The sequence below is a fragment of the Pocillopora damicornis genome, chromosome 12, assembly GCF_964200805.1.
Source record: "Pocillopora damicornis chromosome 12, jaPocDami1.2, whole genome shotgun sequence".
Lineage (NCBI taxonomy): Eukaryota > Metazoa > Cnidaria > Anthozoa > Scleractinia > Pocilloporidae > Pocillopora > Pocillopora damicornis.
This window is the reverse complement of record NC_142681.1, coordinates 1,840,589-1,854,213: the sequence shown is the minus strand read 5'-3', so window position 1 is coordinate 1,854,213 and position 13,625 is coordinate 1,840,589. Positions and strand designations below refer to the sequence as shown.

Here is a 13,625-nt window from a genome sequence, read left to right as displayed (position 1 = left end):
TGTTTCCCACGAAAGCAGAAAGAGCAAGAAGAAGGTGAGCGCCGGCAAAGCTGTATTGCACCAGTGACCAAGAGGGTGTCCCATAGAAAAATCGCGAGCAAAACATCGCTTGAATAAAACTTTCCTCTTTCGCACTTTCACTGAAATTTTTCATCCTTAGATTACTGTAATTTAAGCTTAAACTGATTGACAGGTGTAGAACTTCCAAAGACTTTTTATGCCAAACCTACAGATTCCGCTTGACTCGAACTTAATTTACTTAGTTTGAACTGTGAGCGACGGCCTCAGTATAACAGTGCTGGGATATAAACTATCTATAAAATGTCTCGAAATAATTTTGAGGGTAGTTAAACGGACACCTGTTCTAAGAGGACTTCAATAAAAATTTGATCCTAATACTCTATTGTTGCAGCGGTACGTTTATTTTGTAGTAGAATAGGACGTTATTAGTTCAGTTTAAGTCCAGTAATGGTTACACACTGCACGAAACCTGAACATCGTTTAAGTTATTCATCGAGAAAAAAAAACAGAAAAATTTTCAAATCCAATAAAGCAGCTGCAATTTTACAATGGCATAACAATGGCATAGAATTGGTCGGGAAATGAAATGCTGATTTCAATTTAAACCTTTCAGTACCTTTCAGCTCAAGCAATGGGTTTCAATTTCCAATTACTGAAAAGGAGCTAAAAACTAATAAACCGACGAATTGCATGACAAAAAGAGATCACTGGGAAGACCGTCACTTGCCCATCAGAGAAATCAAGGTTACAAAGCCATATTTATCTGTGTGTAAAAAAGAAATTAAAATGAAGTGTCATCCTTTTGGCCAACGAATCTCGAATTGAAATGTGAAGGGCTAACAATTATATTTTTAATTCAAATCTATTCTAACCCAGGATAAAACTAATTCATCCTGTTGGGGCCCTCAGTCAATTTGTCTTCAAACATCATTAGTTCCTTTTCATAGCAGTTGGTGTTAACATATTAGTAGACTTACTATTTCAGTTATACCGAAAGTTTTATTACGTGTAATACCTTCCAGTTATTGACTTTAAATATTTTATATGTATACAATGGATTCAAACGCGCAATACAGCAACAATGATCGTGGGACAAAAAAAATATTTACATCGGCACAGAGATATTTTTCCAAATGTGTGGATTTTTCCCCCATACCTCCTTGCGATAGTGCTCCGATTATGCAGCCTTAAGATTTACCTGCCTTACCTAAAAAAAAATGGCATCACATACTCCCTCATTCTACTCAAACTGGGGATGTAACTTAGAGAACAGATTCACATTTTCTTCCAGATGTGGCTTGAAATTGAATTTTCCTCCGAGTACTATTGATTTTGAAAACGAATCATCTGAACGGAAGAAGTTCTCCTGAGAAAGTTTCGACTCGTTTATGACGGGGAAGGAGGTAGATAGGAGCTCTTTGTCGTTTTATGGAGACAAACAAAAAGTAATTACGATGTTGTTTTTCAGAGAATAACACAAAACGCTGATTGATTTGTATGGCGTAGGTGGGACACAACACTGTTACGTATTAGTGAGGCAGTGGTCACCAAAGTATCATAACTCTGGCCGAGATTAAAATTACAAGTACAAGTTCAGTTGCCGCATCATTCGTACGTCTTTCGTGTTGGCTTTGTGAAGTTAATCCGGCATTCGTTGTTTATCATTTATATAGCAAGAGATTGTAAAAAATTTATAATATCTTGCATATAGACGCTCCATGTTCTAAAAGAGCTTTGGCACATTTTACCTGAAAAAAATAAAAGTTTCTCATGTTCGTGTTAGAGCGGATGTGGACATGTTTTTAATATTAAAAAATTTATCATTGTCCGAAAATCCATATCCTAGACTTTGTTTATACTACTTCCTCGATTAACGGAAATACAAAAAGGGCAAAACTTGTCTGTGGAAAAGAAGTCCTCGTATTTAAAATGAAGTGGTACGATAAGGAAATTAAAATTAAGTTAGTTGATATCTAAACAATAAGAAAAAGCAAGAATATTCTAACCAGTCACATGACATGTTTGCCTGAACCACGAAACACGTGCACTATCTGAAGCAGTATATAATTGCAGTAGTGACCATATAGATGACTCACACATCACATTGGAGGACCACAAGGTGAGTTTGCGTCTGTTCCTCCTTGGTAAAAAGAATAATCCACATTTAGAGAATGTTTTGCTCTTTCCTGTTCTGGTTTGATCACTCTACTCTGTGGGTGATTTAACTTATTTTCATCACGCCTGCCAAGCAGATTCGAAGCTTTGTGTTTCAAATATCACTGAAAAAAGAGGTTGAAAGTTTACGCACGTTCTGGTTAAGCGGCGAATTCAGGTTCCTCTATTAACTTTCTCGGCTGAAATTTCAGGTTTACAACAGAGAATGTTTGGTTTTTTTAACCTTTATATGACAATTCTAGGAAAAAGATAATATCTGATAATGTTTAATATTGTATGTACCAGCGGTTCAGTCTGTAATTAAGGGTAATGTGGTGTGATTATTTCTTGTAAAAAGTCTCTACAATTAATATTCTGAGATTTATCCGCTGCGGTGGAAAGAGTAAAGTCTTCAACTTGAGTTGTGTCCGAAAATAAATTGATTTAATGAACCAGTAACTGCAAGCATACAGGCGTGCAATGTAATTATGTTTACACGTGCAACAAATGTTATATAAAAACAAGCAAAAATTAGGATGTGGCGTACTTTTGTTCTTTATCAAGTTATGACTGATGATAAAAAACATTTCAAGTGGAGTTTTCCAAAGTAAAAAGTTTCTCATAGTTTTAACCACTATTCTTTTCCATTTTCATACAGTTTCCCAGTTATTCAAAAAAAAAAGCTTCGCACGCAAATCAGCAAAATTGTAATAATACCCAGTCCCTCAAACGTTGGTATCAGTGGGCGCTGAAAAGCCAACATTCGTAGCCATGATTTAGTACGAAGAAAAATGAAACAAGTAAGCAAAATCTTCCAGCCAGTGTTTTCACCTTGAGTTCATGTCGTGCTCAACGTGGGCAGATCAGCTCAAAGTAGTATAAAAATTCCCACTAAACCTAACGCTTTAATTCAATCATAATTTGTACATATTTTCATCCTCTACACCTGTAGAAAATATAATTTTTCAAATCCTATTTCGACTCTTCAAATGTCTGCTCATGACTCTCTGTTATCCAAAAGATAAAAGCGCCCCTCCCATTGTCAGTATAGAATTAAGCTCTTTTTTTACTCGCCACGTATGCAACTTAATTTATCACCAGATTATACATCGAGTTTCCTTTAGTACCAATGAGTCTGACAATCAAGTTAAGTAGTTTAGTGCCCGTAATACTAATTGGTAACTGAATTGCTCCTCGGAGTTCACCTTAATGAATAGTTACGCCTATTACAATTAACTTCAATAATGTTGCTTTAACTTGAACAAAAAGCTGGAAGACTTAAGTGGTTTCTCCTTAAATCAATATTGAAAAAAATTCAATTGAGGATAATTTTTTAAAGCTATAATGACCAAGGCTTTATGAGGAACACTTAGGCGCGACATGATATTTCAAATCTTAAATCTTGCCTCGTTTTCGCAAGGCTATGTATAACATGATTCAGTAATTTAATCGGTAATATCTTATGGGCTATCCTAATGTAAGAGGGTATTTTTAGCTTTTGTTTGATTTCAACATGGATTGTAATAACAGCACGAGTCTAAATGACGAGGGGGAAGTTCCAGCAAAAGCTGTTAGGAAGGTTAAGAGCTTCGAGTCGAACGAGGCCTGTTTTCGAAGTGGTCCAACATAATGGATAATAGTACTCCTTATTGAAGCCTCTCCGTCTGTCATACCTCAAGAATAAGGTTTAAATCGCTTTTGAAGTTTTATCCATAAAACAATATCATTACTTAATTTCACTGATACCTATATCACAAAATCCTTGTCTCGATGGCATAGTTGGAGAGGCCCGTGCTTCAAATTGCCATTCTTTAACAAGCAAAGGCTGTAGCTAAAGGAGGGTTGGGTAGGCTTCAGTGCATTTGACCCCCTTTTTAACGGAAAAGGATGATGACTTATAATATGAGAACAACCTGGCAAGACCGACGCTATTGTCGGATTTCCGCCCCCCCTCCCCCCCCTCCCACCCCCACTCCGCTCCCCCGTCGCACGCCCCCTTTTTACCCACTCACCGTCAAGTGTTACTTTTATTCAATTCAGGCTTTTTGTATTGATCGTTTGATGAAAATTTAACTCCACTTGCTTGTGCAAGTCTAAGCTATAGAAGTGTTTGCCTTGGTAAGGAACTCCTTCCAGAGCCAGGTAAGGCGAGATGATGGAGTCACAAAATCAGTTACTTTTCATAGGCTATGCACCAAACTTGAATGATTTTGAAGTTTCCACATCAGAAGAACCAGCTAAATACATCAAACGAGAACATATGGAAGAGGATGATAGATATTTTTATCTAATTTTAAATCATTAACTGCCATAAATATCGTGAGTAAAAAGAGACCCTGTGTTGAACTGCGCTCAAAAGTGCCTCATTCAAAGAAATCCTCTGTACCTCAAAGTATTTTAACAACACTTATGCCTTTACTTGATTAGTTATTTCTTAGTTTGTATACCGACACTCAGCAGGCTTTCACGATTGTGATTCACAATATGTGGTTTCAAATGCTTTTAAAATGAGTACGCCGTAATATGTCGTAACGCATGGCAAATAAAGTTTGAATCAAAGTTGAACAATAACGTTTGGAGACTAGTTTTGATATGTTCTCTGTTTCACCAAACAGAATGAATACCAAAACGTCTGTTATCCTCATTTTCGCCGCGGCCTTGGTAACCACGATCTCTTCAGCCAGCGGAGGTTTAGAAGAGGACATGCCCTACAAAAGCCTTCTTCGCGAGCTATGGAGGAAAGAAAGTGACATGAAGGAAACTTTTGATGAGGTAACTCGGGAGAGGTTTTTCGGATACTTGCTGTGATTCTAGCTCACACTTGCAAACTCTTCTTATAATGACTTCTCCTAAATTCTTGTTTATTTCTATAGGCCACTAGCATGAAGTCGAAGAGAACCGAAAACTGCGACTTAATCAATCAACCTTGCTCTGTTGCAGTGGATTGTGAGATTTCCACCTGCGAAGGCCAACCCCTTCAATGTTATTATGGTGAATGCGGAGGACAAGAAAGCTATTCGTACAAGCGATAATTAAGGCTTGTTGCTGGATCATTTGTTCAGTTATTGGTTTCAGTTGTCTTGTAGTAAATGTTAAACTTTGCCTCCTTTGATTTTCAAGTAAACGATGAATGCACAGCAAAATAGCCGAGTGTTAAAATCGATTGCGTTCAAAACATTCCCCATTCTCTTTGCCGTCATTCCCTTCTTATCCTCATAGCGATGAAACACTGCTATAACACGGTTGTGCCGATTATCAAGGAGTGTATCGTGGTTATCTCACTCCTAGATCTCGTAGTTCAAGCCGATCAACAATCCCACAACTCTGCGCACTGGTGATGAAATGAATTAAAACCTTTTAAAAATCCGTAATTTTTAAGAGTTTTCGCCCAAACAGGAATTATCACGGACCTTCAGGTCTTCAGTCATAAATTGAGCCATCTCTCTAGTTTTTAAAACAAATCGGAATGAAAAAATGAAAGGACATCGGGAAGACAAGTGTTACCGGAATGTTTCATATCAATTTGTACGTAAAAAGAGACAGTAATTCAACCAACCTTTAATATCCACTTGTTAATAGCAGTGTTTGTTACTGAAACAACAAAACAGAACTGAGCCTGCGAATTTATCTCAGAGTGAACCTCTGCAACTTACTTCTCTAGTGTTATATACAGCAGCGTAAAAGAAATGAAGTTTCACGACTTGAATCAACACAAACTGCTTCCGAAAAATTGACTGAATAGACTAAAATCATGTGCCGAGAGCCGGGAATGTTCAGAGTACAAATAAGCTTTCCTGCATTGAACCAGGGAACTTTCAGATTTTCAGTCTGAATCTCTGCCAGCTGAGCCATCTTGGCAAATGATGAGTAAGGTTGTTACTTTTTTTTTAAGATTATTTTTGCGGAATACACCTAGACGAAATATCGAATTTAGAGTAAAATAACCAAGTCAAAATACTTACCTGGTTTACCCAAAGCCTTTGTGAACATTTCTTTAACTTGCTTGTTATTATATTATGAATTGACAATCACACAGGAGAGAAACTCTTTGAAAATTCAAACCACAACTGGAAAAATTTAACAAGAGATTAAAGCAAAACACAAATGAAATCTTTTTAAAAAGGGAAATGCCGAAACCCGGGACTGTTCAGGGCTCATATGCGCCCTCCGAATTTGTACCAGGGACCTTCCGATCTTCAGTCTAACGCTCTCCCAACTGAGCTATCTCGGCACCAAGCGTCCAATTGAAGCTTGGTCAAGAAATTTCTATCAATTGAAAAGGGATCTAAACAACTAGACACGTTTTTGAGATCTTGTGGTCACCTGACTCTGTAAATGCAAAATGGATGACCCTGGATGTGTATCACTGAGCCTCAGTGTAACGCAAGCTAAACGCAAACTAAATTAAAGGGGAAAATTCATTTTCTCGTCGCCTGGCCTTCCTGTTAAAAGCTTGAAGGGAAAACGCGCATTTCTTCAATTTAACGTCAGCGAAACTTTGAATTCGCTCGATTACCGTGAGATAATGGACTCAGTAAGTGAAGTAGGATGTTTGATCCCCAAGTTACTTCTCCTTAATATTTGAGTGCGAAAAGGATTGTACCGCACAGCATCATCATGGCCAATATTTGAGTTTTTATTTTTGAATAAGTTTTATGTATAATTTGAAGTTTTCTGATAAATCTTCTTCGAAAGAAAACCATTGCGCACCCAGAAAAACACTTGTGGTTCCTCTCTTTTCAATCGTGCTCAAATACTCTCAAATCAGACACTGTCTCTTTATTTAGGGAGTGAACTTAGCAAAGTTGGTGGCTGGGAAAAAGTTGTTTTTTTCTTTAGCAAACAAAGCTGCCTATTGTGTCTTCAACATAAGTGCAAAATTAAGGACTGGTTTCCGCCCATCTTCGATAAAACGAAGAGCTTCAACTTTAAGACAACTATGATTAGAAAAATGAATATGGTCTTTGGATGGATTAATTTCGTTAATTCCAAGCTAGGTTTATGCCTTAAAACAATACAATGGAAAAATTAGCGCACAGCCGTGTAATGCGGTAAATCGCTTTATCACTCCATAGTTTCTGAAGCGTGGTTGCTTCATGTTTTTTTTAAAGTTGGCCTCTCGCTAATTGCTTCATTTTTAACTCAAAATAATGTGCACGTAGGCCGAATCTTTGAGAGCAAATAGCTTTTATCCCATCAAAGAGTAACCCTGTAGAGAGGTGTTCCTTAATCGCAGTTTGCTTAGATTAATTAAACCTATTTAGTAATTGACTGCACGTGTCCATAAAAGCTTAAGACTTTCTTCAGGAAATGGCAAAATTCCTAAATGGTATTTACATATGAATCAAGCCAGACTACCTTTGTAGATGTTAGAGCACTTTCAAAAAGCGCAAGTTGGACCATGAAAAACCTCCCAAAAACTAAATACCGCCCACAAAATTTACATGCACTCGATCTGCTTTCGAGATATGAAAAATCTGAATGGTGAATCTTTTCAAATCCAAGAACCAATTTTGCGCAAAGCCACTTGGCGTTGCTTTCTGAGTAAACACTTTCTTCTCGAGATGAAGAGCAGGATAAAAGATACATTAGTCGTTTTGTGGTGGGAGCGAAGGCGTAAATGTGTTTGCTAACATGGAACATGCTCTTCCGCAATGTCAATTTATCAAAATAACTACGGAGCCGAAACAATTCAAACTCCCTCAAAAAAAACTTTCGCAGTTTCCCCTTACGAAAAGCAATTTTGAATTATTGTATTCTTAAAATTTGGATTTGTTCAACCAAACTTTATCAGCCAGTCCATGATTGGGAAATAAGCGGCTTACGTATTGGCATAAAGGCGACGCGCGGAAAATAATACCTTGCTTGCTTAAGTTATTTCGAAACCATTAAGAAATTAAGTAATCATGAGCTCGATGAGCTCAGAAAAGTTTCGTGAAAGGCCAAAATTGGGACCATTACTAAGTGGGTCAAAACTATAATGGAGTGAAAATCTACAAGATTGTTTTATTGATGGAATTATCGAGAAAGATAAGGGGCTGCAAGGCGCCGGATCTACCTGCGAAGATTTATTATGGTGCAAACAATTGAAATAACACTTTAAAACCAAAACAGGGAGATCCAAATAAACGGTGTTTTCTTATTAAAGATACAGTTGTCTCCTGGGTGGTCGATTGTTTCAGGTTAGATAACCCAAGAGGAGGAAATGTATGAAGCAAGCCAATAACGCGGGAACGCGTTTCATGTATTGAAGAGGATAATGAACAAACAAAACTTCTAGCGCCACTTAAACTAGCGAATCCATTTTGTTTCCTTTTGTTTCGCGCTTACTTTTAAGCGGAGTGAAATTAGATCCGACCAAAAACCAGCTGCCACATTAGCGAGGCTCCCGAGCTAACTTGCGCAAATTACTTTTCAAATTACCATCCAAAGAATCTGCAAATGTACATTGCTGAAACAGAGCGCTTTTGACCAACAACCTACCGGTGTGTTGATAGCGAACGTGTGTGCACTTCTGCCGATGACGAAGCTTCATTTTGTCGGTTTTTCGACGGAATCCACCGTCGGGTCAGTTTGCAAACACATATGGCGTGAAACCTCAAAGGAAAAATAACCGTCTAGATTCTTTTTAATGGACCGGATTTGTTTTACAGTTGTGGTTTTTATCACTGAAATTACTTTAAGCGATTTATAGAACGGCAATTAATGAGTTTTGCTAGGCAGACCACACATTTTGATCGACTCATACTTGTTTAATGGCCTAAGGGACAATTTGATTAATCTTATTCACTTTAAAAAAAACGAAATCATGCTAATGGACAGTAGGAGTGTATGCTTCGATGCTTGGGTCCGTGGATTGTCGAAGCGGAAAGCTAACCGTAGACTCACAAGTGCCAATTGACTGACAATTACTTAATGTTCCTTAGATAAATACATCGAAGCGGCATTATTTGATATGTGAATGAGTCTATCCACAATACATAAATATGAAATAAGTAACCGCCAACTCACTGTTCTTATAAAAGGCTTGCATTGTGTTGAGTAACAAAATCAATTTGTTTGTGTCAAACTTGAAATCAGGAGTGAATTGGTCCATCTTATTATATTTAAATCGATCCTTATAGCTTTTGTCTTCAGCCCAAAACACTGCACCACTTTCATACTATTGTTTTCCTCGCCGAAAAAAAGCCAAATTACTTGTACATATTTAATGGCGTTTAACAATAGCTAATGGTTTTCGGCCATTTATCCGGACTGCTAAAACCATTTGTCAATTTCCCTTTTATCTTCCCTAGGCGGAGAATACACGCGCCGACAAAGGAAATGACTTATCTTGACTTTTCTGTATTTTGTGTTTTAATAGTTAATTGAATTCCACCTTCGATTATCTTAAGATAATGATTACTAATTGACACCCTTTCGAGTAATGATATAAACTAATTGTGTAATGATCACCGTTAATTTAGCTGCCCAAGGAGGGACTGATACAAGGGAATTAGCTCTCGTACATTTGTGCACTCAGTTGTATCACTTTAACGACGTTTGCTTTGAGCTTTTCTGGTTGACGCCTGCTTGTAAAGCTTTTGGTATCAACTTAATAAGCTCTGAATGCGTATTCAAACAAGAGAAGCCCTGCAACTGTCAATCAGCTAATCGACGTACTGTAGCCGTAACAAAGAACACAAATAAGTTAGCCATCTGCTTCGAAGACATTTCAAGCAATCCGCACATCTGCGAAGGCAGAAGCACTCACCTAAAGGAAACACCAACATCATGTTTTACCAAGACCCTTTCCTGCTCTACCAACAACCGCCATTTTGTCACGGTAGTTCGAGTGCAAGAAATGCGCCAAGCCGTTCTTCTTTCAGGATCGACGACATTTTGGTCCCACGTCAACCTTTCCTTGTCCCTAAACAGCCAAGTTTTCAGGAGCCTAGATCTTCTGTTCCAAACAACAACCCGTTAAAATTTGGTATGCACTCGATTCTCACACAAAGGCAGCGAGAGGAAGTTCCAATGTTTCAAGGTGGGTTGACTAACTTTATGCCCCATTTTGCACACTAAAACTACTCTGCGAACCCACCTACCTCAAAATCCCACTGTTCAACCTCCAACATTGCAGTTTTATATTCAGGCACGATAATGTGCTAACTGATCAATGCTATGCACAGTTGGCTCGACGGAGTCAAAGAATACTCCATTTTCTTCGTGAGCTACAAAGCTATCAAATGTGTTTGCTAATTAAGCATTCTGTACTGTTTTTGTCACACGGAACTTCTCTCAATGTCTTTCTTGTCAAAAGTTAAAATTAGCTGAACTACGCCTGAAACAACCTTCTTTAGTTGTAAAAGATTGGTAACTCATTTGTTTGTCCTTATTCAATGGCGTTTTAGAATGAATTGCATCCCCGGTGAAAAATTAAATCAGAATTGGCGGGAAACAATTCCTATTGGTGTCAGTGAGAGAGACATTTTCAGATTGTCAGCTGCGATTTCGAAAGAAAGGTTTTCAATTGACAAAACAGAAAGCTATCCTGTAAATGTAATCGTAGGAATTTGAACAAAGCTCAAAGAGTTTGGGAACTTACTTCAATTATCCAGTGGACGTGTGTTTCTGGAAAAGAAACGGCTTAAACCATTGCGTGTCCCCTCAGTAAAACTAGCTTTCATAGACATAACATCTCTATTGAATCGTTATTAAGATAATCTAATGAAGCGGCAGTGAACACACACACAAAAAACGTAATTAAGATCAAAGGGAAAATCCTCGATTTTTTTGGTGAATTTTTTAATACCACATGGTAAAAAAGGAACTTGATAACACGGGAAATCTAGTGTTTCGAATTCAGGCACTTGCATTAAATCAAATATAAAGAAAAAAAATGACAAAGAAAATGTCGCTGTAAAACCTTATCGGTCGACAAAATCCCAAGTTTAGTTGACACCGAAAATGTGCCTGAAATTAAACCGTTTGAAATGAAGAAACGGATATACCAAAACTTGTCGAAACTAATCATAGATTTTTAATCAAAGCGAAAAAATGCGCTCAGGATTTAAGACCTTTAGATTCAGGTTATCAGCACTATTTCCATTCACTGAGTAATATAATAAAAGTAAAACAGAATCATTGAAACAACAACAAAAAATTGTCTTTGTTGACTTGAAATAAGATGCTTTCGAGCCGTAAAATGATCTGGAAAATTTGGGATTTTTTTCTTTTAAGGTGTGGAATGACTAGTTTGGTATTTGTCAGAAATTAAAGGAAATTTTAAAGACGGACAAACTCTCTGCAAACTGCGAAAAACCTTGAATTCAATCATGTTGTGTTCGCCACTAACATGATTCTTTGTATCTTGAGCAAACGGCTTTGGTTCACCTGTTCTGAGTATAATGTTACAGTATAATTTGCTTGTTTTCTGTATTATAACAAAAAAGTAAGAACGGCTTTAAAATCCTTTAACAATAGCGTAACCCTTTGTAGTTTCCTCTCATGACTACAACTCCTCAAGGACCTTATGCCTCGAGAACCTATGCAAGGAAGCATATCTGCCAAAAGATGTAAATCGAACAGAGCTTTCAAGCACTTCAATCATCGATCATTGGCTGCTTTCTTTTGTTGTAGCAAAGCAACCCTTGAAATTTTGGCTGCTTTTAATTCTGTGTCAACACTTTTCAAGCATTTAGTATTCTTTATTGAGCCTGAATTGTCCCTTCGTCTGTTGACGTGGTAATTCTTCGCTCTTTTACAGATCCAAGTCCTGAAGTTTTAAGCCAACTGCCAGTGTACTTCCGCGTAAAGCCAACTTTGCGGACACCGAGTGGACGAAGATGTCGCAAGTCGCGCACGGTTTTCACAGATCTGCAGCTCCGTGTTTTAGAGAAAACGTTCGCGGAGCAAAAGTATTTAGACACGTCGAACCGCGCAAAGCTTGCGCAAACGTTGGGATTGAACGAGACGCAAGTAAAGACATGGTTTCAAAACAGAAGGATGAAGTGGAAGAAGGAATCAGTTCCAGCAAATAACCAGGAATCCTCAACAAGTAGAAACGAAGACTCAAATGCACCAGGAGACGAAAAATCCGATGAAATCGTCACAGAGACCGGAAAAGCCTCCATGGACAAAAAGGTAGAATGAACAGCAAAGACAAAACTTGGAATTAAACTTTGTAAATATCCGCGAGAAATATCAATTTCAATTCTATTAGAGTCAAGACGGACAACTATGATATTGGAATTTAATATGTTTCATACCGAAACTCATAACTATGAATTTATCAAAATTAAAAACCACGGAAGAAAGTCAAGGTAGCTGCTCACGCAGAAATATAATTTTCCAAAACCAGGAACTTACATGTATAGCATGGACAGTTTATTTTGAATGTACTTGTAACTAACTGATGTAAATAATACCTTGTCCCGGTGTAAAAATTTTGCATGGTTCTATTCTATTTCGCGTCCGCCGCTTGTCTTTTCTCTTAATTCTCAATGAAATAATATTAAGACATGGGAAACAGGTATTCCGATCTTGACTGTTTCAATTTTGACTTCAGCGAGGTCAATACAGAGATTAGAGAAGCTTGTGAGCATATTGTTGTAGAGTGGGATTTATTTAAGAGCGGTGAAGAGCATCTTGGCCGCGAAGCTTTTCATTAGAAATGTTCCTTTGATGAGAGGCGGTAGTATGACTGACAGCCACGATGCGTTAATGGTGAAAAAAGGCACTAATTGCTGCCTATTCTACTCTCAGGAAGACAATTATAGTCATTTGTCATAAAATGACAATAATAGTAAGCTTTTACGAATTCACCTTTAATTTCACGATGATAAAAGGGACAGGTCGATTGCCGTCTTTGAATGAACGAAGTGGTTATGGTTAGTTGAATCGCAATCTCTTCAAGAAACATGCAAGTTTAACTTAAAAGCTGACTGTAAATTTAAAATATACCACGAGTAAGAGAGATTTCGAGTATACATCAAATTGTGGGAATTTCCTTTTCCTTCGTAAAGAGATAGTCAAATAGACCCGAAATTTTTTAGTCTGAAAATGGGTTTCCCACCCTCTCCGGTGTACTGGCTGACAGAAGAGCGACAGTACGTCTATTTTCAAATTTTCCATTTGTCAAGTACATTTCGTTTAAAGCTTTGAACAAATTTATCATGTACATATCCGGGTCAATTTGGTAGAAGCAACCGGACAAGAATGATATATTATCGAACAGTGAACGTAGTTCTTTGTTTGGCTTCGAAGACAAATCTTTTATTCATTTTGAGGTTTCAAACTCGATCAAATCCAAAGGAATGATTTAAAAAAAAATTATAAGACTATCAGTCGAGATTTGCCCAGCTTTTGTTGATATTTTGGTTCAAACGTTATGGTAATAATTTTGGCGCTGCTACAATGATTACATGTTGTTCAACCGTTTCTGAGTGACCGTCTATAAAATGACACCA

General features: G+C 37.5%; 2 protein-coding genes across 5 annotated transcripts; both read left to right on the top strand.

The window, feature by feature from the left end:
• Positions 1-1,928: 1,928 nt before the first annotated feature.
• On the top strand, positions 1,929-5,318 carry LOC113665528 (uncharacterized). 4 transcript variants are annotated; one of them, XM_027181236.2, is made up of 4 exons: positions 2,115-2,140; positions 4,216-4,317; positions 4,791-4,947; positions 5,049-5,318. In XM_027181236.2, the coding sequence occupies exons 3-4, from the start codon at positions 4,792-4,794 to the stop codon at positions 5,205-5,207; spliced, it is 315 nt and encodes a 104-aa protein (XP_027037037.2). In that variant the 5' UTR covers positions 2,115-2,140; positions 4,216-4,317; position 4,791; the 3' UTR covers positions 5,208-5,318. The 4 variants fall into 4 exon arrangements, with proteins under 4 accessions (XP_089046735.1, XP_027037037.2, XP_027037039.2 ...); XM_089190609.1 differs by lacking the exon at positions 4,216-4,317 and having other exon boundaries at positions 1,929-2,140; XM_027181238.2 differs by lacking the exons at positions 2,115-2,140; positions 4,216-4,317 and adding an exon at positions 3,720-3,860.
• Positions 5,319-9,596: 4,278 nt separating this feature from the next.
• LOC113665540 (homeobox protein ceh-30) lies at positions 9,597-13,152 on the top strand. Its single transcript, XM_027181254.2, has 2 exons — positions 9,597-10,201; positions 11,924-13,152. The coding sequence occupies exons 1-2, from the start codon at positions 9,949-9,951 to the stop codon at positions 12,307-12,309; spliced, it is 639 nt and encodes a 212-aa protein (XP_027037055.2). The 5' UTR covers positions 9,597-9,948; the 3' UTR covers positions 12,310-13,152.
• The last annotated feature ends 473 nt before the right edge of the window (positions 13,153-13,625 follow it).

Excerpts from the sequence above, each read along its gene's own strand:
- LOC113665528 (XM_089190609.1), top strand. The coding sequence starts at position 2,109 with ATGACTCACACATCACATTGGAGGACCACAAG. Across the intron at positions 2,141-4,790 it reads TCACATTGGAGGACCACAAG|AATGAATACCAAAACGTCTG; the intron begins GTGAGTTTGCGT and ends TTCACCAAACAG. Across the intron at positions 4,948-5,048 it reads TGAAGGAAACTTTTGATGAG|GCCACTAGCATGAAGTCGAA; the intron begins GTAACTCGGGAG and ends TTATTTCTATAG.
- LOC113665540 (XM_027181254.2), top strand. The coding sequence starts at position 9,949 with ATGTTTTACCAAGACCCTTTCCTGCTCTACCAACAACCGCCATTTTGT. Across the intron at positions 10,202-11,923 it reads GGAAGTTCCAATGTTTCAAG|ATCCAAGTCCTGAAGTTTTA; the intron begins GTGGGTTGACTA and ends GCTCTTTTACAG.